At 37.8% G+C, this 19269-nt stretch overlaps 2 protein-coding genes across 6 annotated transcripts in view; both read left to right on the top strand.

Annotated features, from left to right (window-relative positions):
- brd9 (bromodomain containing 9) overlaps positions 1-7825 on the top strand; it is a 29768-nt gene extending 21943 nt beyond the window's left edge. For 2 of the 5 annotated variants that reach the window (XM_053487563.1, XM_053487562.1), the window contains exons 7-17: positions 1875-1985; positions 2319-2500; positions 3849-3981; positions 4081-4153; positions 4871-4966; positions 5077-5209; positions 5421-5532; positions 5947-5997; positions 6797-6893; positions 6979-7152; positions 7575-7825. In XM_053487563.1, the coding sequence (XP_053343538.1) occupies positions 1875-1985; positions 2319-2500; positions 3849-3981; positions 4081-4153; positions 4871-4966; positions 5077-5209; positions 5421-5532; positions 5947-5997; positions 6797-6893; positions 6979-7152; positions 7575-7669 (1257 nt within the window). In that variant the 3' untranslated portion in view covers positions 7670-7825. Of the gene's footprint in view, positions 1-1874; positions 1986-2318; positions 2501-3848; positions 4154-4870; positions 4967-5076; positions 5210-5420; positions 5533-5946; positions 5998-6796; positions 6894-6978; positions 7153-7574 lie in introns of all 5 variants that reach the window. The other 3 variants (XM_053487565.1, XM_053487564.1, XM_053487561.1) reach the window with 3 other exon arrangements.
- Positions 7826-9554: 1729 nt separating this feature from the next.
- Positions 9555-18307, top strand: zdhhc11 (zinc finger DHHC-type containing 11). The gene is made up of 11 exons (XM_053488182.1): positions 9555-9840; positions 11407-11628; positions 11955-12133; positions 14089-14190; positions 14282-14406; positions 15662-15817; positions 16101-16216; positions 16571-16629; positions 17051-17108; positions 17196-17268; positions 18165-18307. The coding sequence occupies exons 1-11, from the start codon at positions 9832-9834 to the stop codon at positions 18305-18307; spliced, it is 1242 nt and encodes a 413-aa protein (XP_053344157.1). The 5' UTR covers positions 9555-9831.
- Positions 18308-19269: the final 962 nt, after the last annotated feature.

Genomic DNA, 19269 nt, shown 5'->3' with positions numbered 1-19269 from the left:
CATTTTTTAGTTTTTTTTTATATAAATTTTTTATTTATTTATTTTTCTTTTTTTGTTTTTAAATTTAATGTTTTAGTGGTCCTCACGGAAGCTTATGGACCCTGCGGAACCTTGCAGAACCCAGCGGACCGCGTGTTAGTTAGTTATTTAGTTCATAAGTAGGAATGGGAATCCCCAGAGACCACCTGATACAAAATTTTCACTATACCTAGGTGTTGATTTAATTTGTTTTTAAATTTTTAAAGTATCATGATTTTATAAACATCCCGATTTAATATACACTATTTACAATAAGTTAGGGATATTGTTATTTACATGAGTGCTTTTCCTATTTGCTCTGAATTTGAATGAAATATGTAAAAGTTCCCTTTGATATTACTAATAATGTATGAGAAGAAACACCATTTTCATTAGTTTAATATTTATAACCCAAAAAATGTAGACAATTTTTGACAATGTCAGTAGCGGGTGTTTCCACCATTTGCCACAACGTCAGCTTGACAGCGACGTGGCATTTCTGCCAGGTCAGGTGAGGGTGGGGTACTCTGCTTCACCTAGGCCTAGACGTGCTTTATTGGGTTCAGGTCAGGGGACATTGATGGCCATACCATATGAGACACTCCAACTTCCTGAAGTAGAGCTGTGTCAATTCTGCCACAATGTTTTGAAGCATTATCATTCATTAACAGAAAGTTGGGGGTGTGCTGGCAGAATTGGGGGATGATGATGGGTTCTATGATGTCTCTGAGGTAAGAACGTGCAGTGACTGAGCCATGTACAATAACCAAATCTGTTTTGTGCTGACTGGTGATGCCTGCCCAGACTGTTGCACCTCCTCCACCAAAGCAAACCCTGGGAACCATGTTAATTGCAAGGTGATGCAAGCACTGCTGCCTTGTCAAGGTCACATGGTCTCGTGTCCAATGAAAATCTTCACGGCGGTGTCTTGGTGTCAGTGGAGTCACCTGCAACGGTCGTCTGGCATTTAGGCCAAAGTGCTGGAGTCAGTTGCAAATGGTTTGTCTGGAAACCCTAGTACCCCTCGCATCTCGTAAACGGGCCTGTAGCTGTGTGGCAGTTGCATAACGATGTCTGGGTGCATACGTCCTTAGGTACTGGTCATCGTTGCGGTCTGTCACTCGTGGGACTCCACTCCTGGGTCTGTCATGAACTCTGCCAGTAGTTCTGTGTCTTAATGCTGATGACACTTTGAGACACACCAAGTTCACGAGCAACATCTGACTGCCTGCCACCGACCCAAAGGCACACCATGGCCAGATGGCGCTGCTCGTCTGTTAAGTGACGTCTTGTGTTCATGGCTGTTTGAATGATGAACTTGGAATGACTTACTGACAATACCAGCTTTTTATACCCACAGAATGTTGGAATTTATGCCACATTGAAAAAGGTTATCTTTTGGGATTGGCCCCAATATAAGGCACACCTGTACACAATGAGACCATTACATGGAAAACACAAAATGAGGTCAATCACCCCAATACAATTGCCTCCCTATCCCAAAAATGTCTGAAGTGAAACAATATGTATGACATCCACTAAGTCTCTCACAATATCCCTAACTTATTGTGAGTTATGTACATGTTTTTGTTACAATTCTAATTTTTGTTCAAATTCAAATCATTTGCTCATACCATAGCGGATTCTGTTCTGTGCAAATAGTTTAGAGCCACCTGCAGGATTATAGAGGAACAGCAACATTTTACCAACTCTAATGCAAATGTAAGATATCTGTGTAAGATAGATGTATGTTTTTGTTGCATTAGTGGACACTGGACATTACACTCTTGTTAAATTAATTGTATACAGTTTATTTGATGTGGAATCGGTGTTGTTACTGTCTCTCTGGTATTTAGGCCGACTTCAAGCTGATGTGCGACAACGCCATGGTGTATAACAGACCTGAGACAGTCTACTATAAAGCTGCTAAGAAGCTTCTTCACACTGGGTTCAAGATGATGAGCAAAGTAACACACTGCCCTTTTTGTATTCAGACTCCTTATTGTTACCATTTTGTTTCCCATTTTCACGCACCCTGATATTAAAATCTGCTTCTAATGCTTAGTATTTCCGCTAACATCACTAACATCACTGCGCTTGCTTTGCACATGGATGATAGGCTTGCATGCTTCCATGTTTTTTGTTTTTTATTCCCCTCCCCCAAATCTTTTTCTAATCCCGTTTCCATTGCATGCCACGAGCTTTTACTTTCCTACACTCCCACGGTCATGGCCCGCTAAGGTCTCATGATGGAGGAGTAAACACGTGGCTGCGCGGCTCTTTCTCTGCTCTGTTTGCAGGAGCGGCTGTTAGCTCTGAAGCGCAGCATGTCTTTCATGCACGACATGGATTTCTCTCAGCAGGCCGCCATTCTTGGCGACGAGGACGTGGCCGGTGAGGAGCCTGTTCCAGAAGTCACGCATTTCCACCCGGAGTCTGCCAAAAAGTCCAAAAAGCAGCCAGTTAAAGAGCCCATGATGAGGTACAACCCAGAGATTAAAGAAACTGTATTTATAAATAATAATGAAGTTTATTTCATAAGATTGTTGGTACAACTGATTGGGATTGAGCTCATGGTGCAGAGGGGGGATCTAATTATATAATAGACTTTAGGGCCCACAAAGCTTCTTAAGCCTAAAAGTTGCTCCTAGTGATAATTCTAAGAAGATTCTTAGAATTATGTAATTTTCTTAGAATTTCCCCTTAAATTTAGGACTAAATCTTAGTAAAGATAAAAATGATTCACGTTACACCTTAGCCCTAAAAACAGCTCCTAAGGTTAAGAGTAGAGAGGTGGCATCCAAGTGGCGCAGGGGTAAAATGCTCGCCCTATTATCCGGAGATCGCTGGTTCGATCCCTGGGTGATGCTGTTACCTCTCGCAGCCGGAGGTCTAGAGATAACATAAATCTCCCACATAAATCACGGCTCTACAGCCAATCAGGGGCTACAGCCAAACAAACAGTCCTGCAATCATGTAAATTGGTAAAAGCTGAGCCATTTTGCTCCCATCAATTTGAAATGGATCACAAGTAATAAAATCAGTTTGGTAAATAAATTTAAAAACTTAAATATAGTAACTACTGTGTGGAAAATGGTTGCTTTAAAAGTTTCAACATTTACTGTTTAATTAACTTTAACCTATAACAGAAACTTTGCATAAAGTAGCCTGTAGTCATGATTATACAACTTCTACTATTAATGTATTTTATTTTCACGAAGAGCGCATTTTAGGATCTTTACAGATTTTTTTATTAACCAATCACAGTCCTTTAATTGCTAAGTCAACCCTAGCAACAGGGTCGACCACACCTCCTCACTAAGATTAAGGTTTTTGTACCTTTCTTACTCTGAGTTGCTCTGAGAGTTTTCCTAAACCACTTTTTGACTAAAACTCCCAGTTAGGACTTTTTAGGCTAAGATAGGAGCTCTTTGATAGAATTCTAAAAAGCTTTGTAAATACGGGCCCAGGTGATTAAAAAAAAATAAAAAATAATATATATATATATATATATATATATATATATATATATTTTTTTTTTTTTTTTTTTTTTTTGGAGCTGGAAATGATGATTATAATAGTGAGAAAATAGATTGTCTTGAATTTTTGTGGAGTCAGTAATCTCACACGCAGTTCTGATCTACTGATATGAGACCATTTACCTAAAAGTGAATTATGTCTCAATTACATATCGTTTTTATAGATTTATGAAGCCAGAAAATAGTATCATTCCTCAGTTTTTGAATAAGAATTTGATGTTTTTGAATAAGAATTTCCCTTTGTTTAGTGGAATAAAATAAATGGCAGCGTACTTTTTATTCTTCTCTCAGTGATCTGTACGAGCCAGAGGGAAATGCGTGTAGCCTGACGGACAGCACGGCGGAGGAACACGTCCTGGCGCTAGTGGAGCACGCCGCTGATGAGGCCCGCGATCGCATCAACCGCTACATGCCAAACTCGAAGGTATGCGATGTCTATGCACTACTGTTCAGAAAGACACATAAAGCAAATGTGCTTCCTAACAAGGTTTTTTTATGTGTGTGTGTGTGTGTGTGTATTCAGATAGGATACATTAAAAAGGAAGGAGATGGAGCTCTGGTTTATAATGTAGTGAATCAGGATCCAGAGGCAGAAGGTACACATCATCACAACATGTATATGTTTTTTGGAACTTATAATAATGTTTAATACAGGATATGTATTTTACAAACACAGAATTCAAATGGGACACAATGGGAAACAGCTAGTCAGAACCTAATTCTTGCTCTTTAATATCTATATAATCTATAAAAATTTGTTTTTAAAACACAAAATCATGACAATAACGTTATTTAATAATCGTATAATTGTGCAGTTTGGCTTCACACAGTGTATTAATGGTCCTTATAATGTTCTGTTTATTTTTTTTGCATTCAAAATATTGAATGCAATTTATAACCGAAAAATGTTTGTTCTGGGGATTTTTATATATGAAATATATAAAAAGTTTGGGTTCACTTGCAAATTTCTTTGTTTTTGTTTAGTGATTTATTTTCTACATTCTACAACAATACTGGAGATTTTAACCTATAAAATATCACATCTGCATCAGCCTCAGAAGCCACCAATTAACAAACAGCACCTCAGATTAATAGCAGATACAAGTCAATATCAACTGTACAGAGAAGATTATTGCATATTTGGGACACCTTTAACATTGTTTTACAGCGTAGAAAGAAATAAAAATGAGGAACGACCATGGAACAACTGTGTCCAGACTTTTGACTAGTACTTTATATATGGAGTGGAAAACTGCCAGTCATGACATACCTTGTCTGAATCCTTCCTATTTCTAAAATGCGATATTTTACAGATGAAGAAACCCATACTGTGGATTTAAGCTCACTGTCGAATAAACTGTTACCTGGATTTACAACACTGGGCTTCAAAGATGACCGGAGACACAAGGGTAAGTCGTCCCAGACTCTCACCTTTATTCACACTGCTTATGATTCCTGCTCGGTTTTTGAGTTCTGATTTGTTTTGTTTGTTTTTTTCTTTCCACTTGTTTGTGCTCAGTGACATTCCTCAGCAGTGCGTACAACACTCAGACACTACAGAACAACTCTGTCTACCCGGACCTGCTTCCTGAGGAGATGGACATGCTGTACTCTGCTTATGGGGACGAGACGGGGGTGCAGTGCGCTCTCAGGTTTGCTCTCAATCTTTTATCTGAAATGAAGAGAAAATATTTATTTAAATAATATATTTCAATATTTATTGTTAACTCAAATTAATAAAATTTCTTTCTCAGTGAATTCGTCTGAGTGTTATATTTAGTGTGGTTGTAGACATTTAGGCATGAGCTTCCGTGTGTGTAATGTGTGATGTGTGATTATTTAATGTCATATGTGCGTTTCCAGCCTCCAGGAGTTTGTAAAGGACTGCGGCGGCTTTACCAAGAGGTTCGTCGATGATCTGTTAGATAAAATGACAGCCAACGATCACTCCAAGGCCATCTACCAAATCCGACAGGTACTTGGGGACATTACTTACAACAATAGTTTGGACTGAAATGTTTGGCGTGTATAATTTTGCACAGGAGCAAAAAAAAATTTATTTTAATGCCGCCTCTTTAAACATAAAAACAACTTAATTTATTCACTTGTGTGCCATGAAAAGAAACCAAACCACATCCTTCCTCAGCTTACTGTGTGGTATCACTCCACATGAGCATCACACGTAGGTAGAAGGTCTGGCCCAGTTTAAAGACAGGAGTTATATAAGGATTTATTCAGATGCTAAAAAAAATTATGTATTCGGTTTTTGCACCGATGTTCCGAGTTAAGTGATTAACTGAGCAAAGCTGGAAATGTGCAGTGTGATTTAGAAAACAAAAAAAAGACACAAAATGTGTTTTGCTGATCTAATACTGATTTGCTTTTTCAGAAAAGAAACATGCCAGTGGACGAATCCAAGTCTGCTTTATGTGACATGCAGGTAATGCTGTTTTTTTTTTTGTTTTTTTTTTTTTTTTTAATGCATACAACTACAACAACAACAAAAAAGAGAGTGAGGCTGCTTTGGTTTTTCTGGTGCCTTCACACAACTTCACATTTATTCAAAGGAGCTCCAATATGCAAACTGTTACACTGGTGAAACAGCTGTTTGCCATTATAATTTGATGCAAGTCCTTTAGTTACAGTAAAAAAAAGTCTTAGTCACATGCAAATTACTGCTGAAGAGTTAGTCTTCTAAAACTTCAGTTTCAACATTTAAAAAATAGTAATTAATTAAAGAAATCATTGGTTTGACAATCTTTTGGTTCAAATAGAGTCTCAGGTACAATTTGTGCAGTTTTATAAGGAATTTAGCTGCTTAGTTTTACTGAATATTCCTGCAGAACAAGCCACAGGCCTTCTAAAGGCTTCTTTTTTCATGCATCCGAAACTTTTCTTGGTCCGAAAAGTGGACTTTTACATAATATTCAGCTTTCTTTTCTGGCCTATATATAGTGGCCTATATATATTCTGATAGTTTCCTGTAAGATTAAAATTCTTTGCTAAAAATACTAATTTTTGGAAATCAGACAGAAACATTCAAATATACATTCAGCTAATAAATACATCTGATTTAAGTAGACGTACACCAGCAAAGTTGTGGGCAAAGAAACAGCTAATGATATTACATATGCAGGCATAAGGAAGTCGTATGTGGACAGTAATCTAACTTCCCTCTTTCTGTTGCTCCTGAGTCTGTTATTGACGACTGAGCATGTTTGCCTGCTTTGTGATCTCAGAGTGCAGACGAAGCCATAATGGACAGTAGATCAGTGCTGGACTTCATGGGTCTGAAGAATTACCCAGATATGACCCTGGACATGCTCAACCCTCTGGGTAAGTTTTCTTATCCTGTGTTTGATCAAATGAGAAGCGCTGATGCAGTGTTAAACAACTTTCCCTTTCTTTTTTTTTCCTGTAGCAGGGAAACCTGTAAAGAAGGAGCCGGAGCATGAGGACAGCCACCAGCACTTTGATGACACGGCCAAGCTCCTACAGGAATTCCAGGACGCAGCGGTGGACAGGGTCGGATCCAGACCGTCCTCCAATCTCTCCTCTCTCTCCAATGTCTCAGAGAGAGACCAGCACCATTTAGGTAACTGGTCTAAGGATAGACCAGGATTTTTTCCAGCAGTGAAAAAAAAAAAAACGTGCCCCAGCATTGCCTTATGTTTTATGATGAGTAAAGCTTCAGATAATTAAGATAATGTATGGTTTTGCTTGGGTTTGAGAAAAGATAAAAAAAAAAAATAGGATCTGGGATTAAAAAAACTTTTCAGTTCAGGGTGTACAAGGGCCAAACGTTTTTTTTTTTTTTTTTTTTTTTACTACACCTCCTTGTTGTTTCTTCAAGCTGATCCCAAAAAGATGGTGTTCTTTATTCATTATGTAATATATGAAGCACATGAAAGTCCTCATGATATCAGTGGGATTAATTATTGCTTGACTGTGGCATTATATTTGCTTTCATTTGGACTAAATAGGGAAAATGTCTTGTTTTACTTTGTGTTTGAGCAGGAAGCTCACCTCACATGGGTGTTGGAGACCAATCGGAGATGGTTCACGACCCTTACGAATTCTTGCAGTCTCCAGAGCCGGACTCGGGCAGCTGACATGTGCGACGTTTGTGTGTGTAAATGGACTGAGTTCTGTGTGATTGTGTGCTCGTGTCTGTGAGCTTGTACAGAATAGCTACATTGGTTGTCAATGTATTGTTTTTTTCTTTCTTTTTTTTTTACAATAAATGCTCCTGATGAGTTTGTATTTGCCTTTGTATATATTTGGGTGTGTTTTCAAGTGTATTATTTCAGATTTGCTGATAAGTTAACAGGACAATGGGGCATACTCATAACCATCTGTAAGCCAATATTGTTTTCTGTTAAAAAACAGTTCATTGGATATAAAACTGACTGTCGAAAAAATATATATATATTTGGTCACCTTTAGCTTTGATTACAGCACACAATGTGGCGGCCAGTTCACGTGTGAAACTGATTCTTTACACTCCCGGAACCAATCTTTCACAATTTAAGTCCTGGAATATGGCCATAGATGTGATAACCTGGTCATTCAGTACTTTCAGGTCTTCAGCTGACTTCATTTTATTGCCACATAATATGACTTAAGACCTGACCAACTGAAGCAACCTCCGATCATATCACTCCCACCATGTGTGTGTGCAGTGCCGTACCATGCACGATGGCCGTGTACATCACTTCATGTGCTTCTCTTTTTATCTTCTCTTTTTACCCTGACCCGCCCATCGCTCTGGAATAGGGTCAGTCTGAGCTCATCAGACCACATGACCTTGCTCCAAAGTCCAATCTTTTTGCTCTCTAGCAAATTCAAGCCCTTTTCTCTAATTAGTTTTCACTAACAAGTGGTTTACTTATGGACAAATCTGTTTGGTACCGTTCTCATCACATTGTGTGTTTGTGGAAATTTTCACTATTAAACATAGCTGTAGTTTTTATTGTTTACTTTTTTCCTTGCAACTTTAAAAAAAAAAAGTTTAAGTGATCTCCAGTCATGATATTTTTCGACCACAATCACGATATTTGAAAGCTGACACTTTAGCATTTTCCTTCCAGGTTGTGATAATGTGTTGAAAGGTTTTTAACCTGGTCCCAGTCATTTTAAATTTCCTTAGTAGTTTTTATTTGCTTAATGCAGATAAAAAATTTGACCCTTCAGAAACGGCGACCTTTTTTTTCCTCTCGACCAGGCACTAGTCATTAACCCAGATAACAAGAATGATGGATAGCATAAGCAATTTTTCCTCTGGGATTAATAAAGTTATTTGAATCTTGAATCTTGAATCTTTAGGCAGAATGGGCGGCAACATTTACAGCTTATCAGGTTGTTTTGCAAAGATGCTTTTTTTGATTTTTTTTAGATGGTATCAAAGCGTGTTGCTTGCTGTCAGAAGTACTAACAATAGCTCAGCCTGCAGGTTGGTCTATTTTTAGCCATGTCATTTTAATTTGCATACTGGGCATGCGCAAAGTACCGCTGGGAATTTCGTCTCTTCTCGGGGAGTCAGATCATTTGACTTGGCTCTCTGATGAGAGTCGACTCTTTGGACTCTCTAATGATTCTTTTCCTTTGAAGACAGATACAATAAATTTAATTAACTTACGAGTTTATTTAAGTGAAGCAAATGACAATTTTAAATGTTTAAAAAAGTTTTAAACATCAATGTGTCGTGTCTGCTTTCACAAATACACATTTGTTGCATCTGTTGTATTTGCTGAAATTGTGACTGCATTCAACGTGGCAATTATTCATTTTTACAACTTTACAATTCTGGTTGCTATCATAAAATTTCAGCCCAGATGCGTAGCAGAAGATTCAACTTAGTCTATAATTGAGTCGACTCTCAAAGTTGAACAAAAAAAGAATCGACTCTTTCTTAAACGACTCTTCACTAGTATCCAGGTGATAGTTTGCCACCTGAGGAGACTCACACCTGTATAACTTCTTCAACGCGACCTTAAACACACATGGAAAGTTACTGTGCGAGTTTATTTATAATTTTTTTCAAGTCATGGATGTGAGGTGTGCTTTGTTTATTTTAAGGACACAATGCTGGACTAAACTGCTCTTTACAAAAATATTATGCTTCTTTTTTTGCTGTTTTAACTTGGTTAAACCTAACGCTGGATATACTGGGAATGGGAATTTATCCAGATAAGGACTATGGAGCTAATAATGTTTTCTAGGAAATAACCTGAAGGACGAATTATTTCATATAAAATTGATATTGAGGTATAAAATGACAAATGTAAGTATTTTTAATATGTAAGAATATTTTTGTGTAAATATTTGATTCATAAAAACATTTTATTGCTATATAACAACTAAAATGTGTAATGATAGTAATGAAATTTGTTTTTGTTTTTTTGTACATAAAACATATCCTTATATTTCCATTTGCATACGTTACAGCTGGGCTGAATAATAAAAAAAAAATCAGGTAATAAATTTGGGAGACAAATTCAGGACAATTTTTTCAATAAGAGAACGAATATGAATAAATGTTTTAGACATTTTAGGCATCTAAACTTTTTACCAAGTGCACTAAAATAGCAGTGTAAAATATATATATATAAAAAAAAAACAATAACGGGAGGTAAAAGATGGACTAAACATAAGAAATAGGCATTAAATAAACTGATGTAGCTCGAATGTGAAAAAAAAATAAAAGTAATGTATGCTAAATACAGAATAAATGGTATTTCGGGTCTCAACTTAAAACAGATCAATTATCAATTATAAGGTAAAGGAACACGACATAGAATAATACAGCTAAAAGATTGATGCAGGTACACGGTGGACCAAACACCAGCCCGACTCAGCAGGAGCGTACTACATGACATGAGATTTCTGGTTATGTTTGCTAGGCAACCGAATTACCCAACACATTTTCCACTTGGATTGGCACAAAGAACTCCTCCCTACAGTTAAACAAGTCTAGCATTAATCGGGTTGCTAAGTTTGTCTAAAGAACAACCCTGAGTTAAAGTTTGTTTCTTCCTACGGGAAAAAAACATAATCAAAAGTCAGAGCACCTACGGTGGGGTAATAATCTGTTATGCCCCTAGACGTTTGTACCTAGAACACAATCAGCTATTATCCCAAAACAGGAAATGCGTTTTTTTTTTTTTCATATCAATTTTCATATATAGCTTATTTCACTGGCAAATGTGATTGAGTTGATGATTAGCCTTGTAAGACAGAAACATCCTGGATTAGAGAGCTCAAACTGCAAACTATAGAGGTACAGTACGAGCCGGGTTATACGGCATCTCTGCAGTATTAAATTACAGCATCCCATGGTCAGTGATTTGGTGTTTAGTTATAAAATTGGTTTTATTTAGCAAATTTTTAATGACATCTACAAGCTGTCAGTCTTAGTAAAGATCGCCTTAACAGGAATCGCCGTGATGCATGTTAGTGCCAGGGAAAAGGGTGGCGTCAGCGCCTGAGGGTGCCAGTAAACGAGCTACGATCTATCAGTCCCGTTAAAAGTGCCTTGGCTTGTGTATCTGAGATCAGGCCTATATGCTTGTTAGGTCTACTATAGTTGGCGTGACTTCTACAGTATGTCTTTCAAAAGCCCACATTAATCCACACAATCACTATAACTAATTAATTAAAATTTAAATTCATAATCACACAGGATATGATTATTATGCATATGATACTACATGCAAATGTTAGCGCTGGTCCCGAAAGCGAGATTTACCTTCCTTAGATTTAATGGTAATGACATCATACTGTAAATGCAGTTAACATATAAAGACTGTGCACCATGAGAGTGTTGTAAAGCTAATTCACTGTGTTGCAGGTCAGCTGTTTCGAGCGGCAGTTCAGGCGCACCGTGCCCACGCGCGGAGGAAGCAGGAACGAACTCGTTGCAGTGCCAGTTCACTCTAGAGTAAACGGATGGTCTTTACCACTTCATGTTCTCCAACCTGTGGCGTGGCTCGTTTACGGCTTCCTGGCCGTTGTAGGCTTTGGGGTTTATATCCCACTCCTGCCTTCACCATGGAACTACATTTCATATGGAGTATCCTGCTCAGCCTTTTACGTTCTTTTGCTAATGCCTACTGTTGTCAAAGCAAGTGATGTCAGATTTTAGGCATTGGACTACAGATCAGAAGGTCCCAGGTTCAAACCCCAGCACCACCAAGTTGTCACTTGAGCAAGTCACCTTAACCCTGAACTGCTAATGGGATTTTTTTTAATTAATAATAATAATAACACTAATAACCTCACTCTATACTGTACATATTTGGATTTGGGTTCGATCTGAGTCATTATACTTTCACTAAGTTAATTAGTTTACCGTGTATCTAAAGATTAAATATAAAACCTTAACATAGTTCCAACCAGGTAATTGGTACAACCTTCTTCCTGCACTTGTTGACTCACCTGGCAGCGGTGACTATGGATCCGGCTGACTACGCTGTGCGTGTGAAGAATGATTACTCCAGCCCTATGCCTGTGTTCGACAGGAAGAAACAACCACATGTCATACACAATCAGCATTGCAACCTGTGTGACATCGATGTGTATGTATTTGTTTTATTTATGTACTATTACTTTGCAGGAAAAATAGAAGGTGACCTAGAAAACACCCTTGTGGGACACCATGTTTCTTTTCTTCCATTATTTACACAAGAATATCTGAATTAGATTAAACTGTTGTTTATGTTGTCACATAAAATCTAAGCATGTCCTGTGTCATAGTAGGACCAAATAGTTAGAAAAGAAAAAACTTTAAAACACACTGCCTTAGTGCAAAATATCACAAAAAATAAATAGCTAAACAGGAGAATACTGTCAAAAAGTTTGAATAAAGCATCAGACACACCAATAATTCCTATACATGCAAAACATTTTGACAAATCCTAAAAACCTATCATTTATGGATAATTATTTTACTGTATATACTTTTTATTTACCTTTATTTAACCAGACAAGACAGATTAAGAACAGGTTTCTTATTTACAACTGTGGCCTGGCAAAGGCTGAGCCTTTTGAGGGAAGTAGGGGAACTGATTAAAAAAAAATTTTAAGAAATATAAATGAAATTACAAAAGAAATAATAATAATTAAAGCAAAAAAACTGTAAATAAGTTACATATAATAATAATAATAATAATAATAATAATAATAATAATAATAATAAATAAAAATACAAATTATATATGTATTTACATATATACACTCATACACATATATGTATATACACACATTTTGGTACCCAGTCTCTATACCTGAGCAGTTTCAAAAGGAATGCTTTTGGTTTGTTAAGCCACACATGACCTATGAATCATTCAAGCATAAAAAAATCTAACTAAAGGCATAAACCAGTGAGAAACAGGTACAGATGATGACAGATGATCAGGCCGGTGATTAGTATACTGGTGATGCTGAATACTGAGTGGTTGGAACAGACGAGAGGGGGAATGAGGTTGCTGTTGAAGTATTTATATAAACTACCGATGTTTTTATTGTATCTTTAGGCACTTCGCAGCCTGTCATAGTAAATTATTTGTTTTATTTTTTAATTAATCTACATCATTTAGTTTAATTTAGTTTAAGGTGGCAGGGTGGTGTAGTGATTAGCAATGTCGCCTTGCACCTCCAGGGTCTGGGTTCGATTCCCGTCTTTCTGTGTGCATGGAGTTTGACCAATCACAGGGTGGGTTTCCTCCCACAGTCCAAAGACCTGCAGATTAGGCTAATTGGTGTTCCCAAATTGCCCATAGTGTGTGTGTGTGTGTGTGTGTGTGTGTGTGTGTGTGTGCCCTGTGATGGATTGGCACCCAGTCCAGTCCAGTGTACCCCGCCTCGTGCCGTAAGTCTTCTGGTATAGGCTCCCGGCCACCTGCGACCCTGAATACAGGATAAAGCAGTATAGATGATGAGACGATGACGATAATTTAATTTAATGCAAGAAAATAAGGGGTGGCTCTTATACTGTATAATGGATGGAGAATGAAATTAAACAAAAGCTGTTGATTTACAGAAATTCCTCTGCACGTTTTTTAATCTAGGGATTAGAAAGCCAGCAGCACGGTGGCATAGTGGTTAGCACTGATGAGAGTTTGAATCTTGCCCCAGGTCCGTGTATGTGAAGATGGGTTTCTTTTAGTTTCCTTCCACTGTCCAAAAACATGCCATGTAGACATTTTTAAATTGTCAGTAGTCTGAGTCCATGTGTGCTTGTACATATACAGTGCTTATAATTGCACCATGTACAGGCTGTACCCTGCCTTGTGTCCAGAATTTCCCTGGGAACCATGATCCAGCCTCCCGTGACCCTACACGGATAAGCGTTGGATTGTTTTATAATGCAGCTACCTTGGATCCTATTGTAATGTGACTGTATGGTTTTAATTATCGCCTCACACTAGGAGCATTATATCCTGTATTGCTGTTTTGGCTAGAACTGTTGCTACAACAAAGGAGAAGCCCGGCATTATGTCTGAGTCAGCTTGTGTGTACTGTCTCTCTGCAGGGGATCCAAAGTGAAACACTGCGGCAGCTGCAACAAGTGCATTGCAGACTTCGACCACCACTGCAAATGGCTCAACAATTGCGTAGGGAGTAGGAACTACTGGTACATATCCGGAACAGGAACATCCCTTTGCACGAGAAATCATTATAAATAAACAATAGATTCTTAAAGATCATGTTTTTTCTATCTCTAGGCTATTTTTTATGACTGTGCTTTCGGCTGTTTGCGGAGTGTTCTTCCTCATCCTGGTCATCTCGTTCGTCTTCATCGAAACCTTGGTGAATCCTGCAGCTCTTCGAACAGCAGCAGCTTTTCAAGGTGAAAGTGTGAGCACCTGTTTAACCCAGGATTCAGTGTCTCAAGCCTTATAAGCAACTCGGTGTTACCGTACATCTCATATGTATGTTGCATCCCGAATGAGAGTGAAGAAGGCTCAATAGAGCTCTAGGGATGGTCCTTACACCCACATCTTTTAAATGATGTCACACAAGGCCAGAAGATTCAAAGTTCAGGTCAATAATCCTAAAGTCTTTGTCAGCTTAGGTTTTAAATATAAAAGTATTCACACTTACACACGTACTTAAAATATTTACACACCAACTTTGCCAGTGAAGTTTCGATATCCAAAAGATGTTCAAGTCAAACTGGGACTTTTGATTGCACAATATAATTGACCACGGTTATGAACACACACCTTTATTTCTCTGCATAAATCCCCTGCTACACTAATGCACTTATCCCAGCATTTCATTACTGCCTATAGCCATGATTACACTTCCCTCAGGAGCTCCTTGAATGCCCCAAACATGTGGAAATGACTTGAAGCGAGGTCAGGAGCGAGGTCCATCTGAGTTTCTGTAATGGGGAATGATTGTGTGTACAGATCCTACAGACAGATGCATCTCTCCCGCAAGTTGCTGAGAAGTTTTTCAAGAATCTATTTGCTGGGGCCTCCAGGTGCTTAGTGCTCCCACATTAATTACAGCTCTACAGCCGATCAGGGGCGTCTGTGAGCTCACGTAAGCGGGAGGAGTGGATAGCGCTGTCCTAAGTGTGTGAGCAGTTCGAAAAGATGCTACACGTGATAATCTTTAGGGCACAAGCCGGGGTGGGTACACCATAGGTGGGGTGTCAACTCATCGTAGGCCACAAGAATACAAAGAAACACACACACACATATTATGCGGGTTCTTCTTCTATTGATCATGGAAATTAGGATGCATAAACTAATATTCTGCATAAACTAAGATTCTGTTAAATGCAGTTGTGATCAAAAAATGGGGAGAAGTTGAGAATGATTGTTTTCTCCAAGTGCACTATGAGGTAGTTTCGAGGATGTCGGCACAATATTTATGTTCATTTATTACAATGGAAAAAAGCTACAGGTGACAAAGTTCACCTCCCCAAAAATAGGATGGTATCCAGTAGCAAAAAAACTCCAAGGTGTTTTATTAAAGGTGAGTACTGTATGGCTAACAGTGTTCAGTTGCTTAAAGACACTTACTATAATCATAAATAATATACATCCTGTATTAATATTTGTGTTTAATTAAATATGAATTTCTCTACACAGCTGTTAATGGAAGCATGACGTGGTTGGCATTCCTGCCCCAGGCACCAGTACAGACCAGTTCTGCCAGTCTCCTGGTGTTGGCTGCGATCACTGTCATCATCGCACTCGCATCATTGCTAATGCTGTGCCACCTACTGATCTTTCATATATATCTGTGTGAGTGCACACGTCCCAGGGGTTTTCAGAAAGATAGCCTGGTCATTTGCTTTTGCAATCAAAGTCATTGAATTGAATGAGTCAGGGATCTCATTAGAGATTGAGGAAGTTTATACAGTAATAACTTATAATTAACAAATAAATCGTCAGTAACAAGGATCTTTTTTTTTAAAGATGAAATGTATGTTTTTTTTATGTATTAAACTGCATGCAATGAATAAAAAAGGTCTAAAATTCATATTGATCAAGTGCATACTCTTTCTCTCTCTTTCACTATCTGTAGTATATAAAGGCATGAGCACGTATGAGTACATAATGAAGCAGCGTCAGTTGCAGAGCTCCAGGAAGCAGGAGGAAGGAGCAACACACCCGTCATCCTCTAACAGAGATGCGTCTCAGGTAACATCATCCCTCCACATCAGGGACTTTACAACATCATGCTTCTTTATTACTCTCACTTCTTAGGCTGCAGGTGGTGGCTAAGCGTTGTTCTAGTTTAATAGTTTACCCTGTTGTTCCTCCTAGGCAAGGCCATATAATTTAGATTAACCCAACTGTAAAAAAAATAAATAAATAATAATAATAATAATAATAATATTTTTTTCAAATATAAATAGGCTAAACTAAACTAAACTAACGTTTTCCACCTTATGACCAGATTGTGTGTCATAGTCTTTAAACAGCCCTGGTCTGCTGTAAGGTGTCCCTGTCCTGTACCTGTAATGCTCATGACGTTTACTTTTCTTCTCTTAGAGCAATGGACCTTTTAAGATGTCGCTAGGGTGTAATGAACTAATGTCTGGCAAATCAAGGTAAATTACATGAGAAAACCAGTAGGGTAAGGGTTTATAACTAACTGATAATGCACATTAAAATGTGTTTTTTGATTCTAAGCCTTTGAGCTGAATTAATGTAACTGGTTAAAAATGATTATTGATTATACACTATTGATGTTTGGCCATTTTTTATTTCTTTATTTTTAAATAATAATTGTATTTATTTAATGAATTGATAACAACAACAACAACAACAATAATAATAATAATAATAATAATAATAATAATTGAAATTCAATGAAACTGTGAAATATAAGAGCCAATCATGCTGCATTGTGTAAAAGAATATATTAATCCCTAATGCAGATTACATATTGATTTTATCTAGATTAAGGGCAAGGGCATATTTTAATAATAAAAAATATATAGATTTTTTTTTTTTCTCTCTTCTCTATAGTATCTTCAGGTATCAAGACAAAGGACAGTCAACTGTCTCAAGAACCATCTGTTCTAAGGTTTATTTGAGATTATTATAAAGATTATCACTTTTCTATCAGCGTTGCTGTTTACCGATGTTCTGTTGTAACTTATTCTTGCTGCAGATGAGAGCTCAGACAGCTGATGGAGAGAACGGTTCAAATTATGGCTCAAAATCAGCAATACAAATGATTCCAGGTAGTGTGCATTCATTCTTCATTCATTTACTTCCACAAAATTAACAAAGGCAGCATGGCGGCATAGCGGTTATCAGTACTCTGGCCTCACACCTCCTCCAGGACAGATGGTTCAATTCCCACTTCGGGTCTTTGTAAGTTTCCTCTGGGTACTCTGGTTTCCTCTAATATCATAAAAACATGCAGAGTAGGCTAATTGCCTGTACTGTGTATGTGTACCCTGCAATGGACTGGCACCCGGTACACGGTATACTTCGACTTGTGCCCAAAGTCTCTTTCGATAGGCTCTAGGCTTTCCTCAACCCTGTACAGGATAACTGGTATACAGTTGAATGAATAAAAGGCTAATATTATACAAGTGGTGCAATTTATTGCTTTATGATTTATCCAAAAGTTAGGCAAAATGCATGCTAAAATTATTCACATTATTCACTGATTCAGAGAACAAAAAGGGAGGAAAAAATGATACATGATGCTCCTGGGCTGCTGTTAAATGTTAAATCCCAAAATTTCCCATGCAGCAAAAACAAAGTTGAAAGCATGATAAGAAAGATTTTGCCCTTTAACTCATCCTGAAACAGACACAGAACTTTGTGGTCAGCTTGTAAACTCACGACGCAGAACAAAACAGACATGAAAGATTGAATCCACCAATGAACCGTGCAATTTAATAGAATCTTGATTACACAATGAGAACAAAAAAAAAAGAATCAACAAAATGTTCCTGAATAAGATCATAGAATATAAAAGACCACAAAAAAATAAACTGAAGAAAAACAGGTCTGGATTATGAAACATGAACTGAGCCAAACGAGGTCTTAACTTTTCACTGCTGCACAATAACCGAATTCAAATCTTGGCTCAAACATGTCATTTCTGCTGGTGTGCTGGTTTCAGGTGCGGCTCCAGTGGGTTGGCGAGTGAGTATAAGACAGACGGATGGACCACTGACTGAACTAACTGAAAACCCTGTCGCTCAGAGTCCTCTTGGCACCTCCAGCATAGACACCACTGCAGTTCATCAGCCGCATATACACTGAGCCACAACAGTGACACTGAACTCTTCATAATCTCCTGCAGAGACACACTGCTGCAAATATATTCAGCTATTGTCTGGAAACACATGCACACATGCACAGAATGACTGAGCCTCTAAACTGTTGCACGTATTTAGTACTGTTTACAAGAACAAGAGGTTAAAAACCCTTTTCTGCTTTTATTTTGGATTACTACACACCTCATCTTGTTTGAATTCACTAATCCTTAATAAGTGGATACAGAGGCTATCCCAGGAGCACTGGACATCTTGTAGACAAATGTTTGTCTTTAATAACATGTTTTTCAAGATGTAGACTTTTTTTTTTTGCACATTAATGTTTATACCTACATTTGATAATAAATGTTATGTACTATATTTTAAAAAGCCATGATGCTGTATTTTAAACCTGACCACATGATGGAGCTATTAAGCGATCATTATATCTGTATTTACAGTTCCCTCTCCAGAAGGATTGCTTATGCCTTGCTTTCTGCTTTGTTGTTCAGGGTGTATCTAATTGTCCTACTTTTATTCTTAACCCATACATAGATACACTGGTCTTATACTTTACTTTATATAAGACCTGTAATTGTGCAGGTTGGTCCTGTCTCAAAACAGAGAAATAGAATAACGATGACAGGAGGGATCACACACAGTATCTCATGGGGTGATGTTTTACCAGAACAGCCTCCCTTTGGTGCATGGGACGTATCCCAAACTGCACTATATTTACTGGACTGGTCACTATTTTGAGAGTTTTGCCCATTTTATGCTTGCCAGAACGCTCAGTGGAGTTTACTCAGTGCACAGTGAAATCCCAGCAAGTTCTTTTAGTTATTTGACAAATGCTGTACTTCTGAGAGTTGGACTGTTCAAAAGGCTGTTAATTAATAAAATAAGTAAGAAAATGGAAATATGACTAAAGAGAAAACAAATTGTCACTTGGGCAAGTCCAGAACTATT

Source organism: Clarias gariepinus, chromosome 26 (assembly GCF_024256425.1).
Source record: "Clarias gariepinus isolate MV-2021 ecotype Netherlands chromosome 26, CGAR_prim_01v2, whole genome shotgun sequence".
Classification (NCBI taxonomy): domain Eukaryota; kingdom Metazoa; phylum Chordata; class Actinopteri; order Siluriformes; family Clariidae; genus Clarias; species Clarias gariepinus.
Note: the sequence above shows the minus strand (reverse complement) of the source record. Positions and strands in the feature narration are given on the sequence as shown.